The 18,612-nt window shown below is 33.0% G+C and overlaps 1 protein-coding gene across 3 annotated transcripts in view; it reads right to left on the minus strand.

The window, feature by feature from the left end:
• The window catches only part of LOC124037446 (CD151 antigen-like), a 50,452-nt gene continuing 31,840 nt past the window's right edge, over positions 1 to 18,612 (minus strand). For 2 of the 3 annotated variants that reach the window (XM_046352146.1, XM_046352148.1), the window contains 5 exons: positions 16,005 to 16,025; positions 11,176 to 11,280; positions 3,754 to 3,909; positions 3,525 to 3,611; positions 1 to 384 (listed from right to left, as the gene is read on the minus strand). In XM_046352146.1, the coding sequence (XP_046208102.1) occupies positions 325 to 384; positions 3,525 to 3,611; positions 3,754 to 3,909; positions 11,176 to 11,280; positions 16,005 to 16,025 (429 nt within the window). In that variant the 3' untranslated portion in view covers positions 1 to 324. The remainder of the gene's footprint in view (positions 385 to 3,524; positions 3,612 to 3,753; positions 3,910 to 11,175; positions 11,281 to 16,004; positions 16,026 to 18,612) is intronic. The other variant, XM_046352147.1, reaches the window with a different exon arrangement.

Raw genomic sequence — 18,612 nt, forward strand, 5'->3', positions numbered from 1 at the left:
CTGGCTGTCCCACAGCCTGTCTGTCTGTCTGCTGCAACCTTCCTGTCTGCCTCTTTGCCTGCCTGTCTGACTGCTTGCCTGTCTGTCTGTCTGCCTACCTCTTTGCCTGCCTGTCTGCCTGTTCCTGCTGCCTGCCTTACCTAAACTTCAACATAGATTAAATTTGTCTTTGAAAAAAAAATGACTTTCATTCCACATATCTACAGGAGACGTATGTAGCGTCCGAGACAGAGAGAAAGCATATCTAAATACTGGTAAATATGTTGTTGTTGTGGTTGTGTTGTTGTTGTCTTCTTGCTGTTGTAGTTGTGCCATCAGCGATGCTCAGTATGACTCCTCCTTCAGACCTCGATACAGGCAGCAAACAAGAATCATCCCTACGAGCTGAAAGAAATAAAGAGACGATGGAAATATAATCAGTAGTTATAGTAGTACACATAGTAAACTAAACTAAATATAGAAGTACACAGTAGTTATAGTAGTACACGTAGTAAACTAAATATAGAAGTACACAGTAGTTGTAGTAGTACACGTAGTAAACTAAATATAGAAGTACACAGTAGTTGTAGTAGTACACGTAGTAAACTAAATATAGAAGTACACAGTGGTTGTAGTAGTACACGTAGTAAACTAAATATAGAAGTACACAGTAGTTGTAGTAGTACACGTAGTAAACTAAATATAGAAGTACACAGTAGTTGTAGTAGTACACGTAGTAAACTAAATATAGAAGTGCACAGTAGTTGTAGTAGTACACGTAGTAAACTAAACTAAATATAGAAGTACACAGTAGTTATAGTAGTACACGTAGTAAACTAAACTAAATATAGAAGTACACAGTAGTTATAGTAGTACACATAGTACACTAAATATAGAAGTACACAGTAGTTATAGTAGTACACATACTAAACTAAACTAAATATAGAAGTGCATAGTAGTTACATTGTAGTAAACATAGTAAACTTGTAGTAAACCAATCCAAATATAAACTCAGCAAAAAAGAGAAACGTCCTCTCACTGTCAACTGCGTCTATTTTCAGCAAACTTAACATGTGTAAATATTTGTATGAACATAACAAGATTCAACAACTGAGACATAAACCGAACAAGTTCCACAGACATGTGACTAACAGAAATTGAATAATATGTCCCTGAACAAAGGGGGGGGGTCAAAATCAAAAGTAACAGTCAATATTTGGTGTGGCCACCAGCTGCATTAAGTACTGCTCATGGACTTCACCAGATTTGCCAGTTCTTGCTGTGAGATGTTACCCCACTACCTGCAAGTTCCCGGATATTTCTGGGGGGAATGGCCCTAGTCCTCACTCTCCGGTCCAACAGGTCCTAAGTGTCCTAAGTTTTCATAACTGTGACCGTAATTAGTGTCTTAACGACCGTTCCACAGGTGCATGTTCATTAATTGTTTATGGTTCCTTGAACGAGCATGGGAAACAGTGTTTAACCCCTTTACAATGAAGATCTGTGAAGTTATTTTGATTTTTACGAATTATCTTTGAAAGACAGGGTCCTGAAAAAGGGACTTTTCTTTTTTTGCTGAGTTTATTATTCACATTAATAGTACTTCACATAACCTGTTTCTTTCATAACTGTTTCTCAGTTAAACAATGTGAATAATGTTACTAAGGTCCCCCATGTCTACATTAACATCACTAAGTTCCCTCAAGTCTACATTAAAAACCTCTTGGGGATAGGGCTGTCTACTGCCCCCGCTGGAGTAATTGCGGGCCCATAGTAAACATAATTGTTTTTGGTCAAAAGTTGCTAATATATGCAAATAAAAAATATTATTGAATAGAAAACACTCTAAAGCTTCTAAAACCGTTTAAATTATGTCTGTATGTAAAGCAGAACTCTCAGGGCAGTCATTCTCCCAAACTCTCTCTTGTCATCATAAAAGTTGGCCCAACTTTGACATCATCGCCCCCACCCTGCCCAAGCAGTTACAGGTCTGGGAACAGTCTCTCTGTCTTCAGCGCGATCTCAGCTTTCAATGGGGCTTCTCATTGTGAGAATCGCGCGCTCACGAGAGTTTTGGCGGGCCGAAACCTTTCGGTCACGTGAAAAAACAGGTCACTTTTATGCGCGCTCTGCTCAGGTCCTGTCTTTTTTCCAAGATCGATTATACAATGCATGCGTTTCTGTTCGTCCTCACGATTGCTGTACACCTTTATAACATGTTAAAGCTTGATTATGAAGTTAGTTTGACAAGTTTAATCGACATATAATATGTAAGTTCGACGTTTTGGTGCGCATCCACTTGACTTTTGGCTACATTTCAACCGAAATGTGTCGTGTTTGAGAACCGAAAGACACAGACTGCAAAACTAAACGCTGTTTTTGGTAAGTATAATTCCTTCCAGGTCTTCTGATGGAAGAACAGCAAAGTTAAGGGAATATTTATGTGGTAAATTTGGTTTTATGTGGACTCCAAGATAGAGGAGCCATAATGCTACTTTTTGAGCGCCGACTCATAGTATAGCCTAGTGAACGAAACCTGTAACGTTAAAAATAAATGTAACACAGCGATTGCATTCAGAAGAAGTGTATCTAACTATATATATGTAGAACATGCATATTTAGTCAAAGTTTATGATGTGTATTCCTTGTTAGCTGACGTTATCTGCCGGAGCTATCATCATTTCTCAGGACATTTGAGTAGCATTTTTTGAACGATGCATCATTGTAAACAGAGATTTATGGATATATATAGCATATTATTGAAAAAAAAACAAATGTACTGTGTAACATGTTATATTACTGTCATCTGATGAAGATTTCAAAAGGTTAGTGCATTATTTTTCTTTTAATCCTGCGTTTGTTGATTGCATATTTTTTTCAACTTGGCTATGCAAATTAGCTGTGTCTTCGGTGGTGGTTTGACATAAAAATGTGCTATGTTTTCGCCGTAAAACATTTTAGAAATCTGACTCGCTGGGTAGATAAACAAGGTGTTTATCTTTCATTTGAGCCATTGGACTTGTTAATGTGTGGAGGTTAAATATTTTTAGGAATATTTTTGCGTTCCATGCGCCACCTTCCAGCTGAACGTGGGGGGGGGTGTTCCAAAATTGTAACCCTAGTCCCCTTCTGGTTAACATTCCTCTGACATGAATAATGTGTACTAAGTTCCCCCCAAGTCTACATTAATGTTACTAAGTTCCCCCGTGTCTACATGAATATTACTAAGTTCCCTCAAGTCTACATTAATGTTACTAAGTTTCCTCAAGTCTACATTAATGTTACTAAGTTCCCCCAAGTCTACATTAATGTTACTAAGTTCCCCCGTGTCTACATTAACATTACTAAGTTCCCCCGTGTCTTCATGAATATTACTAAGTTCCCTCAAGTCTACATTAATGTTACTAAGTTCCCCCAAGTCTACATTAATGTTACTAAGTTCCCCCGTGTCTACATTAATATCACTAAGTTCCCCCATGTCTACATTAACGTCACTAAGTTCCCCCAAGTCTACATTAACACGTGGTAAGTTTCTAGGACTTTACCTGGAGGAAGGCGATGCCGATCGCCACTGCTCCCAGGATCTGCAGTTGGCTCAGAATGAAGGTCTCCAGCTTAGTGATGCACCCTCCCTAAAAGAGAGAGGAGGAGGACACTCATGTCATCTTGAACAATCGGGTACTATCAGGAATTATACACATTACCTTATTGTCTATTGTTTGATATGTACTGTAGGATGTGTGTGTGTGTGTGTGTGTGTGTGGCCTTACTCACCTCCACCTTGTATATATTAGAGGGGTGGTCTCTGCGGCCACAGAGGTTACTGGGTGTCTTGCAGCAGCTGTCTGGGACCAGTCTCTCGTTGCTAGGTGTCAGGATCCACACACTGTCTGACCAGTCTGACGAGCTGTTACTACCACAACACTTAAACTGAGAGAGAGAGAGAGAGAGAGAGAGAGAGAGAGAGAGAGAGAGAGAGAGAGAGAGAGAGAGAGAGAGAGAGAGAGAGAGAGAGAGAGAGAGAGAGAGAGAGAGAGAGAGATATGTTTGGAACAAAGGACTAATCACCCCAATCCACAAAACTGGATTTAATCAACATGTACTGCACTGACACAAATGACTGATGATTGGTTGAAAGAAAAATTGATAATAAGAAGATTGTGGGAGCTGTACTGTTAGATTTCAGTGCAGCCTTTGATATTATTGACCATTTACCTGTTGAAAAAAACTTAAGTGCTATGGCTTTTCAACCTCTGCCATGTCGTGGATTCAGAGCTATCTCTCTAATAGAACTCAAAGGGTTTTCTTTAATGGAAGCTTCTCTAATGTCAAACATGTAAAGTGTGGTGTACCGCAGGGCAGCTCTCTAGGCCCTCAACTCTTTTCTATTTTTACCAATGACCTGCCACTGGCAATAAACAAAGCATGTGTATCCATGTATGCTGATGATTCAACCATATACGCATCAGCAACCACAGCTCATGAAGTCACTGAAACCCTTAACAAAGAGTTGCAGTCTGTTTTGGAATGGGGGGCCAGTAATAAACTGGTCCTGAACATCTCTAAAACTAAGAGCATTGTATTTAGTACAAATCATTCCTTAAGCTATAGACCTCAGCTGAATCTGGTAATGAATGGTGTGGCTGTTGAACAAGTTGAGGAGACTAAATTACTTGCCGTTACCTTAGATTGTAAACTGTCATGGTAAAAACATATAGATTCAATGGTTGTAGAGATGAGGAGGCGTCTAGCCGTAATAAAGAGATGTTCTGCTTTTTTGACGCCACACTCCACAAAGCAAGTTCTAGTTTGGTCTAATCTTGATTATTGTCCAGTCGTGTGGTCAAGTCCTGCAGGCTCTAGTTTTGTCTAATCTTGATTATTGTCCAGTCGTGTGGTCCAGTGCTGCAAAGAAAGACCTAGTTAAGCTGCAGCTGTTCCAGAACAGAGCGGCACATTTTGCTCTTAATTGTAATCAGAGGGCTGATATAAATATGATTCATGCCAGTCTGTCTTGGTTAAGAGTTGAGGAGAGACTGACTGCATCACTTCTTTTTATAAGAAACATTAATGTGTTGAAAATCCCAAATTGTTTACATAGTCAACTTACACACAGCTCTGACACACACACTTACCCCACCAGACATGCCACCAGGGGTCTTTTCATAGTCCCCAAATCCAGAACAAATTCAAATAGAGTACAGTATTATATAGTGTACAGTATTATATAGTGTACAGTATTATATAGAGTACAGTATTATATAGAGTACAGTATTATATAGTGTACAGTATTATATAGTGTACAGTATTATATAGAGTACAGTATTATATAGAGTACAGTATTATATAGAGTACAGTATTATATAGAGTACAGTATTATATAGAGCCCTTATTGTGTGGAACTTCCTTCCATCTCATTTTGCTCAAAAAACCAGCAAACCTGGTTTGAAAAAAGCCCAGATAAAGCAACATCTCGCGGCACAACGCCTCTCCCCTATTTGACCTGGATAATTTGTGTGTATGTATTGATATGTCGGCTACGTGTACCTTTTTAAAAATGTAGTTCTGTCCTTAAAAGCTGTTCTTGTCTATTGATGTTCTGTATTATGTCATTCTGTATTATGTTTCGCTTTGTCATTATCGGGTATTGTGTGTAGATTGACGAGGAAATGTTTTTATTTAATCTATTTTAGATAAAGCTGTATCTTCACAAAATGTGGAAAAGGTCAAGGGGTCTGAATAATTTCTGAATGCACATTACATACATTACATACATTACATACACGGTACATACATTACATACATTACATACATTACAGACATTACATGCACGGTATATAAGCGTATTTAATATAATGTGATGTATATAAGCGTATTTAATATAATGTGATGTATATAATGTGATGTATATAATGTGATGTATTTAATATAATGTGATGTATATAATGTGATGTATTTAATGTAATGTGATGTATTTAATATAATGTGATGTATTTAATATAATGTGATGTATATAATGTGATGTATTTAATATAATGTGATGTATTTAATATAATGTGATGTATTTAATATAATGTGATGTATATAATGTGATGTATATAATGTGATGTATTTAATATAATGTGATGTATTTAATATAATGTGATGTATTTAATATAATGTGATGTATTTAATATAATGTGATGTATTTAATATAATGTGATGTATTTAATGTGATGTATTTAATGTGATGCATATAATGTGATGTATTTAATATAATGTGATGTATTTAATATAATGTGATGTATTTAATATAATGTGATGTATTTAATATAATGTGATGTATTTAATGTGATGTATTTAATGTGATGTATTTAATGTGATGTATTTAATGTGATGTATTTAATATAATGTGATGTATATAATGTGATGTATTTAATGTAATGTGATGTATTTAATATAATGTGATGTATATAATGTGATGTATATAATGTGATGTATTTAATATAATGTGATGTATTTAATATAATGTGATGTATTTAATATAATGTGATGTATATAATGTGATGTATATAATGTGATGTATTTAATATAATGTGATGTATTTAATATAATGTGATGTATTTAATATAATGTGATGTATTTAATATAATGTGATGTATTTAATGTGATGTATTTAATGTGATGCATATAATGTGATGTATTTAATATAATGTGATGTATTTAATATAATGTGATGTATTTAATATAATGTGATGTATTTAATGTGATGTATTTAATGTGATGTATTTAATATAATGTGATGTATTTAATATAATGTGATGTATATAATGTGATGTATATAATGTGATGTATTTAATATAATGTGATGTATTTAATATAATGTGATGTATTTAATATAATGTGATGTATTTAATGTGATGTATATAATTGATGTATATAATGTGATGTATTTAATATAATGTGATGAATATAATGTGATGTATTTAATATAATGTGATGTATTTAATATAATGTGATGTATTTAATGTGATGTATTTAATGTGATGTATTTAATGTGATGTATTTAATGTGATGTATATAATGTGATGTATTTAATGTGATGTATTTAATGTGATGTATTTAATGTGATGCATTTAATGTGATGTATATAATGTGATGTATTTAATGTGATGCATTTAATGTGATGTATATAATGTGATGCATTTAATATAATGTGATGTATTTAATGTGATGTATTTAATATAATGTGATGTATTTAATATAATGTGATGTATTTAATATAATGTGATGTATTTAATATAATGTGATGTATTTAATGTGATGTATTTAATGTGATGCATATAATGTGATGTATTTAATATAATGTGATGTATTTAATATAATGTGATGTATTTAATATAATGTGATGTATTTAATATAATGTGATGTATTTAATGTGATGTATTTAATGTGATGTATTTAATGTGATGTATTTAATGTGATGTATTTAATGTGATGTATTTAATGTGATGTATTTAATATAATGTGATGTATATAATGTGATGTATTTAATGTAATGTGATGTATTTAATATAATGTGATGTATATAATGTGATGTATATAATGTGATGTATTTAATATAATGTGATGTATTTAATATAATGTGATGTATTTAATATAATGTGATGTATATAATGTGATGTATATAATGTGATGTATTTAATATAATGTGATGTATTTAATATAATGTGATGTATTTAATATAATGTGATGTATTTAATATAATGTGATGTATTTAATGTGATGTATTTAATGTGATGCATATAATGTGATGTATTTAATATAATGTGATGTATTTAATATAATGTGATGTATTTAATATAATGTGATGTATTTAATGTGATGTATTTAATGTGATGTATTTAATATAATGTGATGTATTTAATATAATGTGATGTATATAATGTGATGTATATAATGTGATGTATTTAATATAATGTGATGTATTTAATATAATGTGATGTATTTAATATAATGTGATGTATTTAATGTGATGTATATAATGTGATGTATATAATGTGATGTATTTAATATAATGTGATGAATATAATGTGATGTATTTAATATAATGTGATGTATTTAATATAATGTGATGTATTTAATGTGATGTATTTAATGTGATGTATTTAATGTGATGTATTTAATGTGATGTATATAATGTGATGTATTTAATGTGATGTATTTAATGTGATGTATTTAATGTGATGCATTTAATGTGATGTATATAATGTGATGTATTTAATGTGATGCATTTAATGTGATGTATATAATGTGATGCATTTAATATAATGTGATGTATTTAATGTGATGTATTTAATGTGATGTATTTAATGTGATGTATTTAATGTGATGTATTTAATGTGATGTATATAATGTGATGTATATAATGTGATGCATTTAATATAATGTGATGTATTTAATGTGATGTATTTAATGTGATGTATTTAATATAATGTGATGTATTTAATGTGATGTATTTAATATAATGTGATGTATTTAATGTGATGTATTTAATATAATGTGATGTATTTAATGTGATGTATTTAATGTGATGTGATGTATATAATGTGATGTATTTAATATAATGTGATGTATTTAATGTGATGTGATGTATATAATGTGATGTATTTAATGTGATGTATTTAATGTGATGTATTTAATGTGATGTATTTAATGTGATGTATTTAATGTGATGTATTTAATGTGATGTATTTAATGTGATGTATATAATGTGATGTATTTAATATAATGTGATGTATATAATGTGATGTATTTAATGTGATGTATTTAATGTGATGTATTTAATGTGATGTATTTAATATAATGTGATGTATTTAATGTGATGTATTTAATGTGATGTATTTAATATAATGTGATGTATTTAATGTGATGTATTTAATGTGATGTATTTAATATAATGTGATGTATATAATGTGATGTATTTAATATAATGTGATGTATTTAATGTGATGTATTTAATGTGATGCATTTAATATAATGTGATGTATTTAATATAATGTGATGTATTTAATGTGATGTATTTAATGTGATGTATTTAATGTGATGTATTTAATATAATGTGATGTATTTAATGTGATGTATTTAATGTGATGTATTTAATGTGATGTATTTAATATAATGTGATGTATATAATGTGATGTATTTAATGTGATGTATTTAATATAATGTGATGTATTTAATGTGATGTATTTAATGTGATGTATTTAATGTGATGTATATAATGTGATGTATTTAATGTGATGTATTTAATATAATGTGATGTATATAATGTGATGTATTTAATGTGATGTATTTAATGTGATGTATTTAATGTGATGTATTTAATGTGATGTGATGTATTTAATATAATGTGATGTATTTAATATAATGTGATGTATTTAATGTGATGTATTTAATATAATGTGATGTATTTAATATAATGTGATGTATTTAATGTGATGTATTTAATGTGATGTATTTAATATAATGTGATGTATTTAATATAATGTGATGTATTTAATGTGATGTATTTAATATAATGTGATGTATTTAATGTGATGTATTTAATATAATGTGATGTATTTAATATAATGTGATGTATTTAATATAATGTGATGTATTTAATGTGATGTGATGTATTTAATATAATGTGATGTATTTAATGTGATGTATTTAATATAATGTGATGTATTTAATGTGATGTGATGTATTTAATGTGATGTATTTAATGTGATGTATTTAATGTGATGTATTTAATGTGATGTATTTAATATAATGTGATGCATTTAATGTGATGTATTTAATATAATGTGATGTATTTAATATAATGTGATGTATTTAATGTGATGTATTTAATATAATGTGATTTATTTAATGTGATGTATATAATGTGATGTATATAATGTGATGTATTTAATATAATGTGATGTATTTAATATAATGTGATGCATTTAATGTGATGTATTTAATATAATGTGATGTATTTAATGTGATGTATTTAATGTGATGCATTTAATGTGATGTATTTAATATAATGTGATGTATTTAATATAATGTGATGTATTTAATATAATGTGATGTATTTAATATAATGTGATGTATTTAATATAATGTGATGTATTTAATATAATGTGATGTATTTAATATAATGTGATGTATTTAATATAATGTGATGTATATAATGTGATGTATATAATGTGATGTATATAATGTGATGTATATAATGTGATGTATTTAATATAATGTGATGTATATAATGTGATGTATATAATGTGATGTATATAATGTGATGTATATAATGTGATGTATTTAATATAATGTGATGTATATAATGTGATGTATATAATGTGATGTATATAATGTGATGTATATAATGTGATGTGATGTATTTAATGTGATGTATTTAATATAATGTGATGTATATAATGTGATGTATATAATGTGATGTATATAATGTGATGTATTTAATGTGATGTATTTAATATAATGTGATGTATTTAATATAATGTGATGTATTTAATATAATGTGATGTATATAATGTGATGTATATAATGTGATGTATATAATGTGATGTATATAATGTGATGTATATAATGTGATGTATATAATGTGATGTATATAATGTGATGTATTTAATGTGATGTATATAATGTGATGTATTTAATATAATGTGATGTATATAATGTGATGTATTTAATGTGATGTATATAATGTGATGTATTTAATATAATGTGATGTATATAATGTGATGTATTTAATGTGATGTATTTAATATAATGTGATGTATTTAATATAATGTGATGTATTTAATGTGATGCATATAATGTGATGCATTTAATGTGATGCATTTAATGTGATGTATTTAATGTGATGTATTTAATGTGATGTATTTAATATAATGTGATGTATTTAATGTGATTTATTTAATATAATGTGATGTATTTAATGTGATGTATATAATGTGATGTATTTAATGTGATGTATATAATGTGATGCATTTAATGTGATGCGCCAGTAACCCCTGCTCCAAGAAAGGGGGAGGAGTTATCTGTCTTATCAACGTCTGATTCGTTACAATATGCACTCCAAACCAAGCAGCCTAAACCACGACCTCTATCTGAATGAAACATGGTGGTTGGAACAGTATTTACAGGAAGCTTCTGTCGTTCATTTACCTCCTGCTGCAGCTTGTCCACTGCACTGGTGATGCTCTCCTCTCCAGACTGCTGGTATTTCTGAACCATGGTCTCCTTCAGGTTGTGTTGCAGCTCCTTATCCAGCTGTGTAGAGACATACACAGGAGCCAATGACAGTCTAGGAAATCTACAACTTACCAACACTGAGACAGTCGTGCAACTGTAAAGGAGGATGGACAGGGGACAGGGTTGGGTTCAATTAGAATCAAATTCAGTAATTTAACATATAGAATTTATTTTCAATATTTCTCAATAAATATTGTCTTAGGTCTCTCTTTGTCTCTCTTGTTGTGATGTGTGATATGTCCTATATTTATATTTATTTTTATTTATATTTTTATTTATATTTTATTTATTTAAAATGTTGCCCCTGTCCCCTTTTGCATTTTGGTAGTCCGTCATTGTAAATAAGAATTTGTTCTTTTAACTGACTTGCCTAGTTAAATAAAGCTTAAATAAAACTGATAAATAAATCAAATGAAACCCAGTTCCAACTGGACCAGTTCCGACCGATATTTCTTTAACTGGACCAGTTCCGACCGATATTTCTTTAACTGGACCAGTTCCAACAGGACCAGTTCCAACCGATATTTCTTTAACTGGACCAGTTCCGACCGATATTTCTTTAACTGGACCAGTTCCGACCGATATTTCTTTAACTGGACCAGTTCCGACCGATATTTCTTTAACTGGACCAGTTCCGACCGATATTTCTTTAACTGGACCAGTTCCAACCAATATTTCTTTGACAGGACCAGTTCCAACCGATATTTCTTTAACTGGACCAGTTCCGACCAATATTTCTTTGACAGGACCAGTTCCAACCGATATTTCTTTGACAGGACCAGTTCCAACCGATATTTCTTTGACAGGACCAGTTCCAACAGGACCAGTTCCAACCGATATTTCTTTGACTGGACCAGTTCCGACCGATATTTCTTTGACAGGACCAGTTCCAACAGGACCAGTTCCAACCGATATTTCTTTGACAGGACCAGTTCCAACCGATATTTCTTTAACTGGACCAGTTCCAACCGATATTTCTTTAACTGGACCAGTTCCAACCGATATTTCTTTAACTGGACCAGTTCCAACAGGACCAGTTCCAACCGATATTTCTTTAACTGGACCAGTTCCAAAAGGACCAGTTCCAACAGGACCAGTTCCAACCGATATTTCTTTGACAGGACCAGTTCCAACAGGACCAGTTCCAACCGATATTTCTTTAACTGGACCAGTTCCAACCAATATTTCTTTGACAGGACCAGTTCCAACCGATATTTCTTTAACTGGACCAGTTCCAACAGGACCAGTTCCAACCGATATTTCTTTAACTGGACCAGTTCCAAAAGGACCAGTTCCAACAGGACCAGTTCCAACCGATATTTCTTTGACAGGACCAGTTCAAACAGGACCAGTTCCAACCGATATTTCTTTAACTGGACCAGTTCCAACCAATATTTCTTTGACAGGACCAGTTCCAACCGATATTTCTTTAACTGGACCAGTTCCAACAGGACCAGTTCCAACAGGACCAGTTCCAACCGATATTTCTTTGACTGGACCAGTTCCAACCGATATTTCTTTGACTGGACCAGTTCCAACCGATATTTCTTTGACAGGACCAGTTCCAACAGGACCAGTTCCAACCGATATTTCTTTAACTGGACCAGTTCCAACCAATATTTCTTTAACTGGACCAGTTCCGACCGATATTTCTTTAACTGGACCAGTTCCAACCAATATTTCTTTGACAGGACCAGTTCCAACCGATATTTCTTTAACTGGACCAGTTCCAACCGATATTTCTTTAACTGGACCAGTTCCAACCGATATTTCTTTAACTGGACCAGTTCCAACCGATATTTCTTTAACTGGACCAGTTCCAACCAATATTTCTTTAACTGGACCAGTTCCGACCAATATTTCTTTGACAGGACCAGTTCCAACCGATATTTCTTTGACAGGACCAGTTCCAACCGATATTTCTTTGACAGGACCAGTTCCAACAGGACCAGTTCCAACCGATATTTCTTTGACAGGACCAGTTCCAACAGGACCAGTTCCAACCGATATTTCTTTAACTGGACCAGTTCCAACAGGACCAGTTCCAACAGGACCAGTTCCAACCGATATTTCTTTGACAGGACCAGTTCCAACAGGACCAGTTCCAACCGATATTTCTTTAACTGGACCAGTTCCAACCAATATTTCTTTGACAGGACCAGTTCCAACCGATATTTCTTTAACTGGACCAGTTCCAACCAATATTTCTTTGACAGGACCAGTTCCAACCGATATTTCTTTAACTGGACCAGTTCCAACAGGACCAGTTCCAACAGGACCAGTTCCAACAGGACCAGTTCCAACCGATATTTCTTTGACAGGACCAGTTCCAACAGGACCAGTTCCAACCGATATTTCTTTAACTGGACCAGTTCCGACCGATATTTCTTTAACTGGACCAGTTCCAACCAATATTTCTTTGACAGGACCAGTTCCAACCGATATTTCTTTAACTGGACCAGTTCCAACCGATATTTCTTTAACTGGACCAGTTCCAACCGATATTTCTTTAACTGGACCAGTTCCAACCGATATTTCTTTGACTGGACCAGTTCCAACCGATATTTCTTTAACTGGACCAGTTCCAACAGGACCAGTTCCAACAGGACCAGTTCCAACCGATATTTCTTTAACTGGACCAGTTCCAACAGGACCAGTTCCAACCGATATTTCTTTAACTGGACCAGTTCCAACCGATATTTCTTTAACTGGACCAGTTCCAACCGATATTTCTTTAACTGGACCAGTTCCAACCGATATTTCTTTAACTGGACCAGTTCCAACAGGACCAGTTCCAACCGATATTTCTTTAACTGGACCAGTTCCAACCGATATTTCTTTAACTGGACCAGTTCCAACCGATATTTCTTTAACTGGACCAGTTCCAACCGATATTTCTTCGTACAGTGCGCTTTGTGAGCGCAACATCAATTGCTCTACACTTTACGCATAAAAGTTGTTATAAAATTACAAAAAGTTACCTTTGCCCCAATGGCAATATTTGAAAAATTGCAGGAAATGAACTTATATATATATATATATATGTGTGTATATAAGTATATTTCTTGCGGCAAGATGGGGGCAACTAACATGTTTTGCAGTGAGGTGGGGAGCCCCCTAAAAGGACTCTCCTAAATGGAGAGTCTAGTGGATTCAACAATAGCAAGATCATCTCGCTATGATGTTCTCAGATGGATTCATAACTCTCAACAGGAAATATAATAAATCATTTGGTAGAATTGAAACAACTTTGAGCTTAAAGCCGTAGCGACTCACATTTGAATGGTGCCTCTGACTCACTCAGAGGACGTTTGGCATCTGTCGTCAGTTCTTTGAAAATTGTGCTAATAATGTACAGTACAATAAAATATATTTTACAGTTATAAGAAAGGTGAAATCTTATAGTAAGCAATTTATAATTTTACTATATTTATAAAGCACTTAATTCATTTCAAACCCTATCACCTTTTGTTGAATAGGAAAAGAAATGTTTTTAAGAAATTCATATATTTTCAAAATACTTGTACTAATGTACTTGAACGCGTATCCTCAAAGATGAGTACACCTCATCAATTTATAACTATATATTTTTTAACAGAAATTTGAATTCCAGACCTTTCTATACCTATGCAGCATTACCAGTTATTGTGTATTAATTTTGAATATTTATATCTATATTTTGCCTTCACGTTCACGAATTAGAATTGACCACAACCCTGGTATTTGAACAAAGGCCCAGATGTACAGTTATTCAGTCCCAGTCCAAAGTTTGGACACACATTTTGACTATTTTCAACATTGTAGAATAATAGTGAAGAGATCAACACTATGAAATAAAACATATGGAATCATGTAGTAACCAAAAAAGTGTTCAATCAAAAATATATTGTATATTTGAGATTCTTCAAAGTAGCCACCCCTTTGCCTTGACAGCTTTGCACACTCTTGGTATTCTCTCAACCAGATTCATGAGGTAGTCACCTGGAATGCATTTGAATTAACAGGTGTGCCTTGTTAAAAGTTAATTTGTGGAATTTCATTCCTTCTTAATGTGTTTGAACCAATCAATTGGGTTGTGACATCTTATTAAATTATGTCCATATTATGGCAAGAACAGCTCAAATCAAGCAAAGAGAAACGACAGTCCATCATTACTTTAAGAAATGAAGGTCCGTCAATATGGAAAATGTCAAGAACTTTGAACGTTTTTTCAGGTACAGTCGCAAAAAAACATCAAGCACTATGATGAAACTGTCTCTAATGAGGACCGCCACAGGAAAGGAAGACCCGGAGTTATCTCTGCTGCAGAGGATAAGTTCATTAGAGTTACCAGCCTCAGAAATTGCAGCCCAAATAAATGCTTCACAGAGTTCAAGTAACAGACACATCTCAACATCGACTGTTCAGAGGAGACTGCGTGAATCAAGCATTCATGGTCGAATTGCTGCAAAGAAACCACACCACTTTTTTGGTTACTACATGATTCCATATGTGTTATTATTTCATAGTGTTGACGTCTTCACTATTATTCTACGATGTAGAACGTAGTAAAAGAGAAAGAAAGAAAGACCCTTGAATGAGGAGGTGTGTCCAAACTTTAGACTGGTACTGAATGTTTATTTTTCATACAGCAGTAAGGAGATGTGATTGGATCAGAAATAACAGTAGAAGAATATTCTGAACAGTGAGATCAGAGACACAGAGTTTGATAGAAAGGAGGAATCCAACAGGAGGATAATTACCTGCTGGCAGAAAGGGAAACACTGGACGGGGAAGAAAACCACAAAAGAAGAAAGAAAAGTAGGAATTTGAAAAAGATGGAAAACAGGGATGAATGTATGCAGAGGAGCAAACAGGAAACGATTGTGGACATGCAGGAAGATGTGTGTTATTCAGGAATAAATAAAGGTTTAATAAATAAATCAAATATTCAGGAGATATTATTTGATTGTAATAGTTATTATAATAAAGTTTTAGGAAATACAAGAAGGTTTAATATAGTAGAAGAATGTTTTAGGTCATACCAGAACGTTCTAGATCATACCAGAACGTTTTAGATCATACCAGGACGTTCTAGATCATACCAGAACATTCTAGATCATACCAGAACATTCTAGATCATACCAGAACGTTTTAGGTCATAAAAGAACGTTTTAGGTCATACCAGAACGTTTTAGATCATAAAAGAACGTTTTAGGTCATACCAGAACGTTATAGATCATACCAGAACGTTTTAGATCATACCAGAACATTTTAGGTCATACCAGAACGTTTTAGATCATACCAGAACGTTATAGGTCATACCAGAACGTTATAGATCATACCAGAACGTTATAGATCATACCAGAACGTTTTAGATCATACCAGAACATTTTAGGTCATACCAGAACGTTTTAGATCATAAAAGAACGTTTTAGGTCATACCAGAACGTTTTAGGTCATACCAGAACGTTTTAGGTCATACCAGAACGTTTTAGATCATAAAAGAACGTTTTAGGTCATACCAGAACGTTTTAGGTCATACCAGAACGTTTTAGGTCATACCAGAACGTTTTAGGTCATACCAGAACGTTTTAGATCATACCAGAACGTTATGGATCATACCAGAACGTTATAGGTCATACCAGAACGTTATAGATCATACCAGAACGTTATAGATCATACCAGGACGTTATAGATCATACCAGAACGTTATAGATCATACCAGGACGTTATAGATCATACCAGAACGTTATAGGTCATACCAGGACGTTATAGATCATACCAGAACGTTTTAGATCATACCAGAACGTTATAGATCATACCAGAACGTTTTAGATCATACCAGAACGTTTTAGATCATACCAGAACGTTATAGATCATACCAGAACGTTTTAGATCATACCAGAACGTTTTAGATCATACCAGAACGTTATAGATCGTTATAGATCATACCAGAACGTTATGGATCATACCAGAACGTTTTAGATCATACCAGAACGTTATAGATCATACCAGAACGTTATAGATCGTTATAGATCATACCAGAACGTTATAGATCATACCAGAACGTTATAGATCGTTATAGATCGTTATAGATCGTTATAGATCGTTATAGATCATACCAGAACGTTATAGATCATACCAGAACGTTATAGATCGTTATAGATCGTTATAGATCGTTATAGATCATACCAGAACGTTATGGATCATACCAGAACGTTTTAGATCATACCAGAACGTTTTAGATCATACCAGAACGTTTTAGATCATACCAGGACGTTATAGATCATACCAGGACGTTATAGATCGTTATAGATCATACCAGAACGTTATAGATCATACCAGAACGTTATAGATCATACCAGAACGTTATAGATCATACCAGAACGTTATAGATCATACCAGAACGTTTTAGATCATACCAGAACGTTATAGATCATACCAGGACGTTATAGATCGTTATAGATCATACCAGAACGTTATAGATCATACCAGAACGTTTTAGATCATACCAGGACGTTATAGATCGTTATAGATCATACCAGAACGTTATAGATCGTTATAGATCATACCAGAACGTTATGGATCATACCAGAACGTTTTAGATCATACCAGGACGTTATAGATCATACCAGAACGTTATAGATCGTTATAGATCATACCAGAACGTTATAGATCATACCAGAACGTTATAGATCGTTATAGATCATACCAGAACGTTATAGATCATACCAGAACGTTTTAGATCATACCAGGACGTTATAGATCGTTATAGATCATACCAGAACGTTATAGATCGTTATAGATCATACCAGAACGTTATAGATCGTTATAGATCATACCAGAACGTTATAGATCATACCAGAACGTTATAGATCATACCAGAACGTTATAGGTCATACCAGAACGTTATAGGTCATACCAGAACGTTATAGGTCATACCAGAACGTTATAGGTCATACCAGAACGTTATAGATCATACCAGAACGTTATAGGTCATACCAGAACGTTTTAGATCATACCAGAACGTTATAGGTCATACCAGAACGTTATAGGTCATACCAGAACGTTATAGGTCATACCAGAACGTTATAGATCGTTATAGATCATACCAGAACGTTATAGATCGTTATAGATCATACCAGAACGTTATAGATCATACCAGAACGTTGTTTGTGTCAGTGACTGAATTAGCTAAGAATACAGGAGGTTTACTAGTCTGATAAACTAAATAATACACAAGGATGGATGTAACTATATCCTACATGACATAACTATGACTAATCGTGCTTCAAATAGACCTTCTTGCCATAGTCATCATCTAAATATACCTATAAACGGCGCTGTGCATGTCAGGAATCAACTGTA

Source organism: Oncorhynchus gorbuscha, linkage group LG06 (genome assembly GCF_021184085.1).
Source record: "Oncorhynchus gorbuscha isolate QuinsamMale2020 ecotype Even-year linkage group LG06, OgorEven_v1.0, whole genome shotgun sequence".
Classification (NCBI taxonomy): Eukaryota; Metazoa; Chordata; class Actinopteri; order Salmoniformes; family Salmonidae; genus Oncorhynchus; species Oncorhynchus gorbuscha.